The sequence below is a fragment of the Antedon bifida genome, chromosome 7 (assembly GCF_963402885.1).
Source record: "Antedon bifida chromosome 7, ecAntBifi1.1, whole genome shotgun sequence".
NCBI lineage: Eukaryota > Metazoa > Echinodermata > Crinoidea > Comatulida > Antedonidae > Antedon > Antedon bifida.
The window spans coordinates 14,510,173-14,527,380 of record NC_136232.1 but is presented as its reverse complement, the minus strand read 5'-3'; the positions used below and the strand labels follow the sequence as shown (position 1 = coordinate 14,527,380).

Sequence of the window (17,208 nt, the reverse complement as noted above, 5' to 3'; positions counted from 1 at the left end):
GGCGCGCCCTGCCTAAAAACCTCCCGCCCGGTCTAAAGCTAATTTCAAGACTCTGTGCCCAGCGTCAAACGTACCGATCCGCCCTCCCTAAATTATTCCGTTGCTGCCAATATATTCAACTTCATTTAATTTTCCACTGATTAATTCTAAATATAGTATCAGAAAGTTCAGTCGATCGCTCGAAATGACTGCCGACAGAGAAGACGGTAATTAATACAGACATAGATTTTTTTGTCACATGGAACGAAACGCGATACTCTTGTTGACATACCGAAACATTTTTAGTAAGCCGGCCATGGTTGATAACCTCAGCGCACATGAAGGCGGTGGATGCATGCAGCTAGCATGCTAAACAAAAGATGTACACAGTACCTAGATTTTGTGTCACATGACACGAAAATGTTCCCACGTCTATTTTCCTCCAAATTATGGTCGGGCCTTTTTGTTTACACATGTCGTATGTTAAATCTTAACATGGAATATACTGTATATTGATTTTGCATATATTTCTTAATGTTCCTAGCCTAGGTGTTTTTATAATTCGCTAACTTAAAGATAGGATTAAATAATTTAGAGCGACGTAGGCCGCCTAGGTATGAGTCCTATGTCAACGTCCAGCCAAATCAGGCTAACCGGTGCATAGGGTGGCTACAAAATTTAGGTAGAAATTTAATTAGCGAAAAATACATTGTGTGTGTGCACGCATTGTCCATGCTTCTAAAAAGGCGATGACAGTGGACTTTATTATTCTACGAACCACCCTACAATCGACCTGTAATTATCATAACCATTGTAGTACGCCGCCGACTACGATAACAATACATTGTAGGCCGGCTACGTGACAATGACAGGCCTAGTTGCAAATCCTGCATTGGTGAAAAGTGTGTGAAGCCAGTAGATATTGTGGGGTGGGGTGGAAGCTGAAACATTGATGGCTAGGCCAAATGTGAACATATCGCCCATATTATTCTCTCGAAACTGTGTGCCTACACTGGTTGATAGGCCTGAGCAGCTTCAACACTTGGTATAAGCACTTAAAAAATTGCTGACTGGTCATTACTGTACATTCTGTTTTCCACCAATTAATACAAATATCTAGGCTAATGTATCTAAGACACTGTATAAATAAGGCTCAGCTGCCAGCGGGCCATAGCATCACAAAGTTGCTATGTTATGATGTTGAAGTCCTAACACCTGGCTGAAAATGACCCACATACTGTAGGCCAACAATTTTTATTGTAAATTTTAAAAAGTGTAATTAGTTAAAACTGGAAAGACATAGAAGAATGTTATACAGTATACTGAATAAATGTAACCAACTGAATGCATGACATATATTGCCTTTGTAATTGTCTTATAATAGTCAAATGATCGTTCTCAGTATGTGCAATAATTAATATATTAAACTGTAATTTATTAATGACTAGAAGAAATACCTGCCCCAGAGTGGCTATACCTCTCTCCCACCATACTTCAGTAGTTTAATACCTTTCCAGAACAATATAATTTGAATGCTTCATTACTCCCTCAAACCCCCAATGCCCTCCCCAGGAATATTTGAAATGTCATTTTGCAATAGTAGCCAAAGTGAGGAAAAGTTGTGCATTTAGACCTCTTATAACATGTAATTATTCAAAGTAGCAAATTATTTCTAATGGTTTTCAGTATTTTTAAAATAGATGGTTATAAATGTTTGAAAATGGTTTCACATTTTTGAAGCACAAAAAGCAAGGTCTTAAAGCACTGTGAATACAAGTAAAAAGTTAATTGAGGTTCAACTAATAGCACTGGTCTCACACTTTTCAAGACTGTGGCGTCTCCTATCCTAGTAAAGCTATAGAAAAAATGACTATTTTATTCTTTTTTACTGTTTGTGCGACTATGTTTTTAGACAATTTTAATGTGTGTACTTTCAGCCAAAGTTTCAAGCCATTCATGAGTTTGACAATAAAGTTTATTGAATATTGAATATACTAACTAACGTTCCACAACTATAAATGATCGCTCTGAATTGAATGCATTAGTATCACACTGTCAAATGGTACCAAAGGATGAGACATGAAATTAAGCGTAATAACTGTTGATATCACTTGATCTCTTTTTGTTACAAATTTTTTATTGATATGTCTCGTAATTTGACTAGTATTGGTCAGTTTTATCTAGTTTTTCCTGCTGAATCAGAAGTTTGTTAAAAAAGGAAATGTTGCATTTCCTTAAAGAAACTCAATCAGTGAATGCTTGAAGTGCCATGTGAGTAAGCTCCTCATTGAAATATTGTTGGATATATGTCTGCAAGAATAGTTTACTGTACCTAAAGTACCTTCATCTAAGTATTAAAAGCACCTTCATGTATAAATATTTTTATTATTTATAAACTTGATAGTATACCTACAATAGCCCATCCATAATTCTCATTCTTATTTTGTTATTGCCAATCAATTTTTTTTAAATGATGATAGGCAGAGACAAAAACATTTCTCTATTAAATCATGGAGTAATAATTACTCCATGATTAAACCTAAGTCTGTAACCCTTATCATCTCAGGTTTTACCAGTTAGCCTAACAAAAAAAAAAGAGTTCAAAAGATGACAGTTGACAGTTAAGATTGTTGAGAACGAGTCTGTTAATGCTAGAGTCTTTGATGATGTAGGAAAGATTCGCCGAAGTCAGGGAATTCATGGCTAGCAGGAAGCAAACAATACATAAAAAAATGCATATAAATATATAATAATATATAAGCAGATTTTTGTTTTAAATAAAAAAATGAATGAATTAATTTTTAATTGAGCTTAAATTAAATAAGGTGCTATATAAATTGGAACCACAATTCTAAGTATATCAATGCAGAATATGCTTCTAAGTTGTAAATTATTATAAACATTCATTGATACATTTTTACATCTACCTAGGAGGTTATATTTTTGTCTGAGATATGTATGTGTGTTTGTCAGCAGGATAACGTCAAATCTAAAAGACGGATCTTTACCACATTGAAACCACATATAAATGTGGTCATGGAAGACGTTTTTCAATTTTGGAGGCAATCCGGACCAGGATCCCTATGGACCACTTTTATTATTTTAATAATAATTTTAGCTCCTACATCAAACTACAAGGTGGATCTTTATCACAATTCTTGAACCTTTTTTCCTTTTTAATGCTGGCGGGGGTTGCAACTCTCATTACTCTTTGATTTTGTAATTGTGACCCAATGTCTGCTAAAGGACTGTGTATACTATTCACAACACACGAAATAAAAGAGATTAAATGCTTTCATCCTAGCACATCAGGATCAGGTGGGGATCTTTGAACAGGTGGGGATGTAATATTGGCAGAACTTCATAAAATCACATCACTGTGCTGGGGAAACAGATGTATTCCCAATGCTCCTAAAGATGCCAACATTATTATTATTTTTAAAAACAAAGGAATTGCAACAACTATAGAGGAATATCACACTAAGTATTGGTGGCAACATTTTTGCCAAATCCATTTTGCCATGCTTCCAAACCATAGCTGAACGTGTTCTGCCTGAAAGTCGATCTACTGTAGATATGGTATTTTTCCTTACATAAATTCATGAAAAGGCCATTAAACAACAGCGTCCTACATATAATTTTTATCGACAAGTGTTGGCCGCACCACCCTCAAAGAAGTTTTAAGAAAATTTGGTTGCACCGAAACATTACTTTCCATCATCGTACATGTTAATCAAGGCATGATGCATGCCACTATGTAACACGAAAGCTGTCAGAAACATTTGCCATAAAAAATGGTGTGGAACAAGGTTCTTTTTTGGAATCTTTCTTGCTCTTCTACAACGTGCTTACTCTGACCCAACTGGCATTATCCTCAACACATGGCTCTCTGGAAATCTCTTTCACGTTTAAAAGCATGTTCTAAGATTAGTAAAAAAACATTCTATATGGAGATCTGGCAAGTGATAATCACCCGCGTGGACGACCTAAACTATGCTACAAAGATGTTTTAAAAAGAGACTTCGCTTCTTTACAGATTTCAATCATTTCATGGGAAAACCTCACAACTGATTGCTGTACCTGGAGAAATTGTCTGCACAATGGGAAAACATATTCAAACAGGATGTACAAACACTTTTGCAAAACAAGAAGACATATGAATGTTCCAACAGCTAAATAGTGCGACGGATGTTAGAAACAATCATCGATTTCTTTGATGTTATAAGCCAATGATGAGGATGATGATATTTATTTGCATCAGTTTGTTGAAGAAATTAAATATATTATCTATAGATATTATTGAATTGATGTAACAAATTGGCTTAGAAAAAAATAATCAGAGGCTTTGTAGACTACAGTACATACACTGTACTTCATAGCCACACATATAAATAATGTAGGTCACCGTGGCGTTTCAATTTTCTGGCGGTGTCCCTTTGTACGAATTGTTCATGGCCCAGCTCACTATAGTATACTTGTCGATACTGTCTGGGCTGTATCATGTCACATCCATGGACCAAAATGCGTAGTTATTTTCCAGGCAAAAATCGGCAATTCATTCACAACTCTTAAAAGTTTCAGACGTTCATACAAAATAAAGGAATGAATTATGTTCATGGTCTAGTAGTGAGAGTAGAGGGCATGTTTTAAATGGGAGGTTCGCTGTGAATTAAAGTGGGGTTCACCCCCTGGCTAGAGGCCTGATTATAAAATCATTTAATTTGGTTTTTGTGTTTTCTATGGAAAAAATATATGTTTATTGATCATCATTTGTTATCTTCCTGGTATAAAAAGGCCTTTCAATTCAATTATGTAAAAATGATGTTTTGAGTGATTGTACTGTATTAAACATTGTGTCACCATTTAAATATTTTTACCAAAATTGATAGTTTTGTAAATTCACAAATAATTTGAGTTCTCAAATGCTGCTCGCACTGTTTATCAACATTTATAAATAGTATATGTGACGTGTGAGCAATAGAGTCCCATGGTAGTTGCTATGTCTGATGCCATTGCCTTAGCCGTTCACTGTGAAGGAACTCAACCTTCCTGCAAACTACAGGAACTCATCAATTTAAATTTATAGATTGTCAACTGCTAATATTAATCTGTATATATCATGCCTTTGCAGATGAAACTCAGCCCGACATGTTGAATTTATAAATGTTACTTTCTACTGTATATGGCTGTAATGTTCTATATAGTATTTTTGTACTGATTGACACCTATCTAGTTTGGAAGTGGAGTATCATGTTATGATAATCGGAAAAAATTTAAGGATTTGTACATCCTGATGACAATGCTGTCACAATTTGATGATTCAAGACAGTATCAAATAAATGTAAACAATATAAAAATTTAAAAAATGTTTATTATATAATGCAACATTTATATAGTGCTATGTAATGAAGATGAGCGTTTCCTTACTGTGAAAACTGTGATATTAGCAACCATAGACCTAAATCAATATAATTTCTTCTGATATTTTGTCTCTTTTCAAAGACTGGGAAAACTAGCTTTGCCTTTATTATAAAAATGTGTGTAATGCTACTTAAATATATTGTGATTGGTTGTGAGATGTGGATAGGTATGATGTAAGTAAACAATATTCTGTTGTTAGGTGGTAATAACAATGTGTACCTAGAATATTAAGTTGATCTCAATTAATGTCATCATTTATGCTGAGAAACCAAAGTTTTAATCTACAGGAATTGCAGTTCCATTTCATTAATAACCAAAATGTTCATTATTTAAAAAAAAAAACTAAACAGTAATTGTTCATGATCTATTTGATATACTGTATCATGTCATTATGGTAAACTTACACTTAATTCACTTTACATAGTACTCCAATTGAAGTTTTTCTTTGCTTTCCTCATTTCTGTTTTTTTTTCTACAACATATGGCCTTGCACAGCCTTGATAAACCCTTGGGTGAATCAAACGTTTTCCGTGAGAAAATAAAGTATATTATTATTACTAACCACTGTGAATCATAGTTATTCCAAATATGAAGCCTGATAGTTCAGGTCTTTGTATTGTGTCGTTGTGCAGTTTATCACATAGCAACATTTTTACATAAAGGAATGAATTGATATTTCAAAGTAGTTTGTTAATTTATAATTGAAACATTTTTAGTTGAAACCAATAGCTTCTATTAAACTCCAAATGCTTCAATTAAGTGTACTTCATTTTCAGTTAATTTTATAATATGTAATTGTCTTGTACCTGTGATGCTGTTATTTTGGACTTGTTATTTAAAGTGTATGTTTGTATTTGTAATTCACTGTCCCAGATTGTCCATTAATTAATTGTTTGAAATTTAAATGATTATGTAGTATAGGAAGTCATGTACACAGGAGGATTTTGTGATATCCTGTCTTCTATATTAAATTAACTATTTTATCCCAATCAGGCCAGATTTGTTTGTTTTTTGTCTACTTGTATTGTTGATAAAACAAACTTGCTGTCAACATTAGCTCTGTAGAAACTTTTGGTCCCACATTCAATGTATAGCAACTTGTGAAAAGGTGTAACCATTAAATATGTGTAAACATTTTCAGCATGTTAATTTGCGCCAGCAATACAAATTTGTGAGCAATTTGTGAAATGGCACAGTTTATGCTATGTGATCATGCCAGTGTGGGTAATGGCACACAGTTCATGATATAGTAGATCATAATTTGTGCATATTTCCTGCGCAGTTTCTGAATGATAAATGCATAGGTTGACCATGTGATCTAGCACAGGAGCATGTGCAGGATTTATTTCTTTGAGGGGCTCAAAACGTAAATATTGAGAACTTTGCGAGAGGAGCAAGCAACAATAGGCTAGGGCTAGGGTATGAAGGCCCCGAAAGCTCCAGCGTTTAGAGAATTTTAGCCTAGGCATACAGAAGTGTCACTAATAAATACGATTTTTGTCCATGAGCTATAGAAAATATACACGAACGGCAAATGTAGTAAAATGTACACCACTCACGGACGGGCCAAGTGGTATCTGGTAGGAAGACTTGGCCAAGTCATAGGCAAGACTAGGCCAAGTCATAGGCAAGACTAGTATAGTATGTATGCTCTCTAACTGTAGGCAAAAATGATTTTGACCAAAATAAAAAAAAAAACAAAAAAAAAAACTATGATTTCAAACTTGTCCATAAACATGTTCCTTATGGATAAGTAGGCCTATATGTTTATGTTTGTTTGCCAAAGTTCTCTATTTATTGAACTTACTGTATGATTATGTCAACCACTATTTTTTTACCCAATTGCATGTGACTCTTTGGAACATGCATATGACTAGTTTGACTAACACTTTCTTTTTACAAATGCTATATATTTATTATTATTATTTATGCCTGGAGTGATTTGCTTCTTAGCTTTATTTTAAGAAAATTAGGATTTTATTAATAGTATGTTTGTAAATTCTACTTGTTTATTGGGAAACGTTGCTATAATGTGACATAGTACTGAGCATTGTTGCATGATAATTGGTGCTTTAGTATTTATCAAATTCGGCATAACATTGAGGGAGAAAATGTAAGCTTTAATATCAAAAGTTTTAAAAGAAAAATAAATGTGTTTGTACTTACCATTATAGTGTATACAGCGATTTAAATAATGTCCTTAATAAAATTCACCATTAAAATCCAAATTGTATTTGTGGACTTCAGTTATATCACACTATTGCAACACAAAGCAAAGTAATGTTAAAATTAGTTTGTAATAGTCTTCAAATGTGCGGTCAAATTCAAATTTCCCCTGATTTAGTTTGGTGAATTATGATTCATCGTTGTGGGCGGAGCATATTTATGATCGGGAAGCCTGTAGCTACCTGTAACCGATGTATTTTTTTGGTCACATTCGTGCCAATTCCTACTTCTAATTTACAGTATATTTAAAATATTTTAAAAAATTTAAATAGTATAGGATATACAGTATTTATTTAAGGTTTTTAATTATGAAAACTTGTGATCTTTATAAAATAAAATTAATATATTGGTTAAAAGTAAACTGTAACATACCATACGTCTTAAAGATATTGATCCTGTGAATAAACTGTTAATTAAATGGTCTTCAGATTTGACCTTTTTCCATGTTTTATTGGTATTTTAAATACTATTTATTATTTCTGTATTTTAGTATGAAATAGCTAAATGCTAATTTAAATGTATTTGTTTATTTGTAAACAAAACAAATTCAGCATACAATGGTTTTTGAATATTAAGAATTTAACATTTAGGAATGGATGTATGTTTCTTCAACGTACTATCATCAAATTCTAGTAATTAACTATTCATAGAAAACAAACTGCTTCGAAAAATAAGTATTGAAATGTGTAGATAGTGCATATTCTAATTTTGACTTCCTTCAGTTAATAATGCCATGAGTCAGTCTATGTACTTTACTGGATACCTGTGTTTCATTGATAACCAATCCTTGTCTATAATACTTTATAATCTCTACAAATACATTTTTTTATACTATATTTTCTAAAAGTTAATATGTAATAGTTAGCCCTAATGATGTGCACATTATTGCAAATGTTGATTTCCATATCAGATAAAACAGTTTGAAAACATGACTATATTTCAAAGTTAAGTTACTGCATTCTGTTAATAAATATTATTAATTATAACCATTTCACTATATTTCCCAATTTCTGTAAAAACAACTGTATATTTTTATACCAATTTGAGCATACTGTGTATTTACAGTATATTATTTTTAATTAATCAGTGTTATTTTTGCAATTACAGATTTTAGAAGAAGCATTTGAGCTACGTAAGAAGAGAGAAACTGAGAAAGCCCCAAAGAAGCACGTCAAGTTTCAAAAGCCATTGAAATCATTCACGTATGCATATACCCCTTTTACACTGCCAAGCTTAATAGAAACCTGTGTTATGTCTGGATAAATTTCCTTTTCACACCTGATTCATTAACCTGGGGATGACATGTGTTGTGTGTATTTACACTGCAAAAACCAACCCGTGTAAATGTTGTAGATTAATCGAAATGTCGCCCTTTCACGCATAAAGAGACACCCTACTAACAGTCTGCTCATTATACCTCCTACAAATAAAAATGAATAGAAGATAACCATACGTTTTATTTATTGAATAAGCAAATAAACAACATCAGTCTTATCTTAATTGTATGTAAATTAAATACTATAGTAGAGTGAGGATAGCCACCAACCAGGAGAATATAACGGGACTGTTTACACCGCGATCACGCAAGTACACAGGTTTCGTCCCGGGTTGACTTGACGCTGAATACATTCCTCATCACTTACTGGGTGGTTCAGTGACCTGGGTACATTTTTACATCGTTTACACTGGCCAACATTTCCGCATTACAGAATTCCGGATCAACTCTGTATTTTTGCTGGCGGTGTATTAGGGTATTAGTTTCTTTTTAATTTAACATTTCAATATATGTTTAATGTTTCTGTATTTAACTAAATTTTGAAGTAATAACATTGTTTTATTTTGTTGTTTTATAACTAGTAATAAAGGAAGGTAAATGTGAATGTTTTATAAACTGTTCATTTAAATTGTTTTTCGTTATTTCTGTTTAATTAAAAGGTCGGTGTAAACTTCATTAAGACTCAAATTCTTGAAGAAGATTGATAGTATAGATCATTGTGTAAAAAGATTGATTGTTTTTTAGATGGAAGTGTCTTGGGGAATGCTTAATATCTCTGTATGAATATGTAGAAAATGCTGAAAGTTTTGTAAGTATTTAAACTAAATCGTGTATTGAGCTTTGAATCATTTATAAAACAAAACTGAATTTGACCACATGAAAAAAAGTCCAAGTAAATCCAAGAACTTGAGATTGTTTTTTTAATATTGTGCACTTATTCGAAAACAGTACAGTTATTCAAGCACTTACAATATGTAGCCATTTTTTCATGAAAATATCTAAAAATGAGACTTGTTTCTCATCACAATCAGAGTTGTCAGGTTGTTTCTAATTGTTAATTGACAGATTGAACAGGTTAAAAGAAACAAAATAGAATCAACCAGTTTAATTATCAAAAATATCAGAGATTTAAAAAATCAATTCAGAATTTAATTTTGTTTTAAAACACTGTGTTTGTTTAAAATGAACTTTACTTGTGTTGTGCTGCTTTGATGATATCCTAATCTTTAAAATAAGCTCAAGACAAGTATGCTCACAGAAAAAAAACAAACAAAAAGGTTCTACTTCTACTAATTTTATGTTTTGTTTATTTAGAAATGTATTTAAATAATAAATAACTGCCAAATTATAAACGCATTTACCAAAAACAATACTTTGAATTATAGTAAATATTCAATTGTTATGTATTTTGTAATAATTATTAGTTTTTGAATCATGTAATAAGCTTATAATAAATGTCATATTCAATATTGAGTAAATCATTTTTTATTTTTGACGTTTTGGAAACTTGTTTAATTTTCAGAGTTTTAGTAGTGGACTTGACCTTGCCAGTTGTTTGAATAAGAAGGGTAAGTATTGTTGGATTACCAAGTTTACCCTTATCCAATTATAATAGATTGTAAATTGTTTGATATCTATAAACATTAAATAACAGTTTCTGTTATTTGCTGAGTAACACAGCTTGATATTACATAGTTAATTCCATCTACCTTGATTTACCTTGACATGGTTATTGGCCATTTTCTTTTACATGGGTTTATATATTTAGAAAGTAATTATTGTGTAATGCTTTGTAAATATTACCCTCTAATATGTAATGACTCATAAATGCCATATTAAAGTGTTAGTATATTTTAGTAACGTTTAATAAATTATCAGTTAGAAAAATAGTGATGTCTGTGCTTATATTTCCATATCTAGCTGAAATAATCTCTATTTAAAAACAGTTAATGTTGATATAGTTTACTTTGTTTTATTTTCATATGTCCAATTTTGCTTTTTGCTGACTTGACAATATAGCTTCTTGTTCGTGATAGCATTGCCTAAAATAATAAATAATCAACTATTCTAAAAATTACAGATTAGTAACATAGTTAACTTGTCTTGACATATTTAGACCATTTACAAAATTAGGAGGTGACATAGGTCTAGGACTTAATTTAGGAGAGAACATCTCAACTGTTCTATAGGATAATTTAACAGCAAGGAACAACATGGGATATGTGCCAAAATCGCTATCCTGGATGAACATGTCCAAAATCAGTGTCAAAGGTTAAAAATGTGTGGTTCTTATTATATTTGGTCTAATACATATACATAATACAGCGAAAAAATGGCCGAAATTGCTTTTACTGACCCAAAATATGTATTGAAAAAAAGATATTTTCGGGGTTAAATTATTTTTTAGAATGTCAATAGACAACATGTATTTTATTATATTATTTATTATATATTATTACTGATGCTTCATATTCTTAATTGTTCATATTATTTTTTATAACACGTTAAAGGGCCAACTGAGACCAGTTTACTTCTTGGTTGGTCCTCATTTTATGCTTTGTATTAATTGTATGGCATTTGATGAAATAAGTGTTTGTTTAATTGTTGTTGTTGTATGGTATCAAATGAAAGCCCACAGAATACACCTAGATTGACTTTCATTCAATAGTTATTCATTCTAGAATATTGTTGGTACTTTGGTACACATAAAGTAGATTTTGAAAATAAATGTTTCATGATTGATTGTTTTTATACAGATGATTTACCTTTCTCTCAGCAAGATATGGACATTGAGGGTAAAGAATCTGCTGTGAAAGAAAATGAAGAAAAAGAAGCAGTGCATCAATCATCAAGTGATGATCCTACTACTGATATGGCAATAAGCTCCATATCAAACATGAGTTCTCTAACATCCACCCAGCCTACATCTATTTCAGATACCCAGAGAGGTAAATACTGATACGGTAGTTAAATCGATGGTGGCCAATCAAATAACCATTATTTGACATTGCATCTAACAATTGCATAGCAAACTGGATAAATAGAGTTGTTGATTGGATTTAATCATTATTTTGAGAATGCCAATTAGCTATATTTTAAATTGAGTTGTAGCCGAAGCAGGTATTAATGGTCAAAGCTTGTAGATGCTAGGTGTAAGAACCTTAAATTGCACAAATATTAAATCCCGATTTTGAGCCAGTGAGTGGCCATTGAGGACAAATTAATTAAAAGACATACCTTTTATTGCTGTTAGACAGGATGCTGTTTATCATCATATCCAGCAATTACACTTAAACCAGATAGCAGATGAAGTTCCTGTTCAAATAAAATTAGAATTAATCATCGTTTTACAGACTATTATAACTACAAATGACTCTCAATGATTAAGTGACAGTCAAAATATTACAAAACATTTTTTTACAAATGTTAATATCAAAATGTGTATGACCATAATCTGTTCATAGTTTCTGGCTCTGTATTAATTTATCAATAATAATTTATTAGGATTGTTCTAATAACATAAATGATACTCTTTTTTTTTAGTATCACAGACAATTACAATGGAGACTGACCATGATTATGCAAGTCCTAGTATAAACATAGAGAAAAGCAAGAAAGGGCCAAAGAGAAAGAGAGGTCCAGGGGATGAACCAGCCCCTGGTAAACGTCGGTCTGCTAGAGTAAGCTTAAGACAATCACAATTTTTCAAAAGAGAAATGATATGAAAACTTATTTACATTAGACAGACTATAATTTAGTTAAAGTTGCATACACTGCAAGCCTTTTTTTTTTTTGGGTGTTGTGTTGCGAGGACGTGTAAAGAATAAAGTGTTCAAAATTTACTGTGTGCTTTAGTTGATGGAGCTGGTGAAATGTTATGTGGCTAGTGCAATTGCGCATACTCTAGATGTCTAAAACATCAAGTAACACAAAATTTCATTCTTCGTATGATTATAACCATGTATCATTTCTTTTAAAAGGTGCGGAACACTACTACCAAAAAGAAGGAAGAAGTTGTTAACTATCAAACACGCTTAAGAGGGTTTCTTCCATCGAGTCTGTAAGCAATTAACAATTTTTTTTACTTCCACAAAAAAATGATATAAACAATTATAGATAAAATGAATGCATTTGATTACGGTTGAAATACTGAATGTTTAATGGATGCAATTTATCATTCATGGAATGGCAATAGACCTGCTTATCTTCATCCACGTACTGAAAATATTCTTTACTTTATTTCATTTGTATATAATGGGTGATCTCTTCATTAATATAAGATTGTTTGGATTGGAAACCCCTCAATTTTATTTTTATGAACTCAATAACATCATGATGAAAAGCATAGCCAGAGCTAGCAGCTTACAGTAGTGCAAGTGCTGTAGTTGACTGCTTGTACTACATAATAGTAAAAAAACATACTAGGCCATCCAGGCTTGTGACTTAAATCAATATAACACATCACACGAATTGATATAGTTTAAACGAACAATATTATTGCAGAATGAATTGCAGTCCTTTTTAAAGAGCAACAACTGAAAGTAATAAAAACTGGGGTTTTACTTTTTGGAAAATAAAGTTACTTTTCTGAAAGATTATAGCTATAAAGTATTGAAATGATTGCAACTGTTGTTTGTATAATACTGTACTAGGAGGAATGTTGATGATATTGATGAAAGCAGTCAAGATAGTTGTATTATGAATGATGACAAGGTGATTACAACTGAACCATTGGTACCATCGTCTACAGGTATGATATTAAGTTTGCTCTCAGTAGGGGGAGATCATCCAGCATTGTTTATAAGAGCATTTTCTGTATGAACAATACAATACATTGGGGCCCAATGCATCCCTCTAAAATAGCATTTTGATTAAAATGAAATGACTGTCAAGGCAATAGAACACTTGTACCATTCTACCAAATATGAATAACTACCTTATGAATTAACACCTAAATTTAATAATTTTATCTTTAAAGAATGCTCTTGATTTTGATTTTTATTATATGTTTGCACTGTTGTTTAGTTAAATAATAACACATATGTGTATCCTAGCCATATCATCATATCATGCTTTATTTTCTTTCTCCATTCCAATGGTTGAAGGTGGTATTGCATGGCCAGCAATTTATAAAATGGTTGTACAACATAGTAGAAATGATGTTGTGCAACAGGAAACCCACCTACAGGATGTGTAGTCTATATTACTGCTCTGCTCCATGACCAAAATCTGAGCTTCAAATTTGTGCATGGCATTGAAAATGGAAGCAGTGGATTAATGTATCTATTCTATTAAAAAAATGTAACTGTCAATCTCATTAGAATATCCTCTCCATTCGTGTGTGATTCTCAAAAACTATTAATTGACATGTTGGTTGAAATGTCTATTCTGACAAAAGTATAACATTTTGAACCCTGTTTTCCCCGTCAATTGGCCCGACATCATAGATAAGTAATAGTGTTGGCCTTTTTGTTTTGTTTATGTGGCATGTTTGAGACAGGTACGCTATGTATAAGACGTGAGTGAATCCTATTTTCATTTTCAAAACCTTTGTCTAGATACTCAAGATAGAATACATTGGAAATCTGTTGAAGAGCCTGACGTTAGAAAGTTGTTGGAAGTGTGCGTTGACAACAACAATGGTGTGGTTGATGTCATGACTCGTTACCTTTTCAGTCTTTCAAAAAGCTGGTCAATCAAGTGGTAAATCATACTAATATTCTGAAATTCATCTTAAATCTCAACATAACCATCACACTGAATGCACACCTGGTATTGGCCAGTTGTAACCTATGGACCATTTTTAATGATGAGTAATAATCATATATTGAACACATAAAATATTCTGAATATACCATTATGATATGTAAAGGCAATTCTAGATCACAGTCTCTAACAAACTCCAGCATCACAGACTCCACTGACATAATTTCTTATTTCTTATAGTGTGTATTTTTAATCAATTCTGGTAAATTGCATGATTTCACTTTCCACTCATTTGTTTGTAGGCCATCATCTCTGGCATCTACTTATGTTCATTGTTATGATAAATTGAGAAAGCATCTTCAACTTCCCTCTATTTTCTGGTAAGTTATTTTTGGTTGTTTAAATGTAATACGCTATTTTAAAGATGTCAGTCAGTTAAATCCCAGGAACAAGAGTTTTGTTAATGTTCAAAATATCCCAAGTCATATCCTACGTTATAGAGTGCATCCTAAAAACCAAACATTTTGAGCCAGTCCAAAGGTGTTCCGTGTTTGTACTGCTGTTCATATGTGAGTTAATTAAATTGAATCTGTGCATTGACACCATAGAGTATCACGGTGCTGACGTCACGATGGTAGGTGGCGCTGCGTGGTTGCTAGCGCAACCAAAAATGCGTTCAACCTGCCTGAGTGACTCCAAGGTCACCAATGGTTTGGAATAGGCTTATTAACTTAATAATTTTCAATAAAAACAAACTAAAATTTCAAAAGATCACTAAATATTTGTTTTCAATAATCTATTTATTCTTCAACTACAATTTAAGTTTAAAAGAATCAAGCTAAGATACATAATTTGATAGAAATACAGATCTTTACTGTTTATCAACATAGTAGCGTTGAATGCATTTTTTGGTTGGCTAGCAACCATGCACCCCCCTCTATCGTTGTGACGTCACACCGTGATACTCTATAGTGCCCTGGAAAACCTTAAAAGAGCAAACAGTGATTTGTGACATATAAACATTTTTTCAGAACAATTTATATACAATAAAACAAATTCTGTGAATTGTAATTTTGTCTTTTTTCTCAAATATTAGCAATGATGCCACAAATGAATGCCTCTTTAATTTTGGTAACATGGTCCTAGTTTATGTTGAACTAAAGTTAGATGAATCTATTGAGAAGTTTTCCAAATCTTCATCGTCTGTCATGAAGCAGTAAGTACATTTATAGAATTAAAAGACTCATGAAACAGGCCGTAGACACCAAACTATTTTTTTTTTTTTTCGCTTTTTTCAGACTCAACAAATTTTTCAGCTCTGCTTTATTGTATTGAGCACTTTTAAATGGTTAAATTGAACTGAACACTTATACTGATATATTTTTCTGGCTGTTTTACAGCCACTGATACCCACAGCATTGTCCCCAATAGCTCACTATGTCGGTCGGTAAACACTAAATTCAAATTTGCGCACGCGACTGCAGCCATGTACAGTCGACCTTCTCATTTACGTACTTCTCATTTATAAACCTTCTATTTTACGAACAGTGTTTGACTGATGTCGTCATCGACCGGCGAACGATAACGTCATTATTTCTACATACCTTTGTATTTTCCTTATATTTCATTAAATAATCAATTTAAAATACTAATAATGTGATTAAAAACGTGTCCACATTTTACAGCGGTTAAAAATAATGTAGGCCTACCAGATAGTACAGCAGTAGGAGGACTGTACAACTCGTACAGGATTAAATTCATTGAAGCGTGTGGAAAAGTTTAGGCAGGTTCGTCTCAACTCGGCTGCCGACAGTTCATAACTGTAACGTGTTATTCTAAAAATAGCTGTACTCGGTCAGTACACAGTAAACAGACTCAATAGTCGGCAAAATCAAGTGTTACGATTCGTTTTGATTTTACCGATGTGTTCAAACAACCCCAATAAATGGAATAAACATTTTGGATGCTATCATGTTGTTGTTTTTTATTTTACCGCCGTGTTAATAAAACCCTGATAAAGGAATAAACATTTAATTCTAGATTGTTTTATGTAACAGCTAGGCTTTGTTTAAAATGATAATTGTTTATGTTCACAAATATTTTTTATTAATTGACAATGGGACGGGCATCCGTTTTGCTTGCTCTATCGTGTTTGACTATAGCGACTTTGGGCAACACCTCTTACAACATATTCTTGCAAATGATGACGATATACCCGATAGCATTAAATGTCTCACCATAAAAGATTGTGTTGGGTGGATATCGCAGTCATGGGAAGATGCCACTGAAACAAATCTGAAATGAAGCTGGCGGCAGTTACTTGGCGATGAAAACTCTTCGAACGATGTTGCAGAAGATGACACTGCTGAATTTGCTGAATTGTTTCAGGAGCTTGCCTATGAAGAAACAGAAGAGGAGGAGGATGAATCCCAATGAATGGCTAGCAGAAAATGCGGATGATCCGGGACATCAGAAGATGAAATCATTAACAAAGTCATTAACAGGAAGATACACATGACTAATCTGACGATGATGAACTGGACGAAACAGTAACCTATCAAGTTAGTGCAGCCACAGCCTTTAGCTGATAATTTATTAAT

At 32.6% G+C, this 17,208-nt stretch overlaps 1 protein-coding gene across 1 annotated transcript in view; it reads left to right on the top strand.

Moving 5' to 3' along the window:
* LOC144848938 (uncharacterized) overlaps positions 1–17,208 on the top strand; it is a 42,163-nt gene that overhangs the window by 8,683 nt on the left and 16,272 nt on the right. Inside the window, exons 9-18 of the mRNA XM_078705889.1 lie at positions 8,734–8,828; positions 9,647–9,710; positions 10,425–10,470; positions 11,659–11,850; positions 12,446–12,582; positions 12,883–12,962; positions 13,555–13,652; positions 14,461–14,605; positions 14,911–14,988; positions 15,705–15,824. Coding sequence (XP_078562015.1) covers positions 8,734–8,828; positions 9,647–9,710; positions 10,425–10,470; positions 11,659–11,850; positions 12,446–12,582; positions 12,883–12,962; positions 13,555–13,652; positions 14,461–14,605; positions 14,911–14,988; positions 15,705–15,824 — 1,055 coding nt within the window. The remainder of the gene's footprint in view (positions 1–8,733; positions 8,829–9,646; positions 9,711–10,424; positions 10,471–11,658; positions 11,851–12,445; positions 12,583–12,882; positions 12,963–13,554; positions 13,653–14,460; positions 14,606–14,910; positions 14,989–15,704; positions 15,825–17,208) is intronic.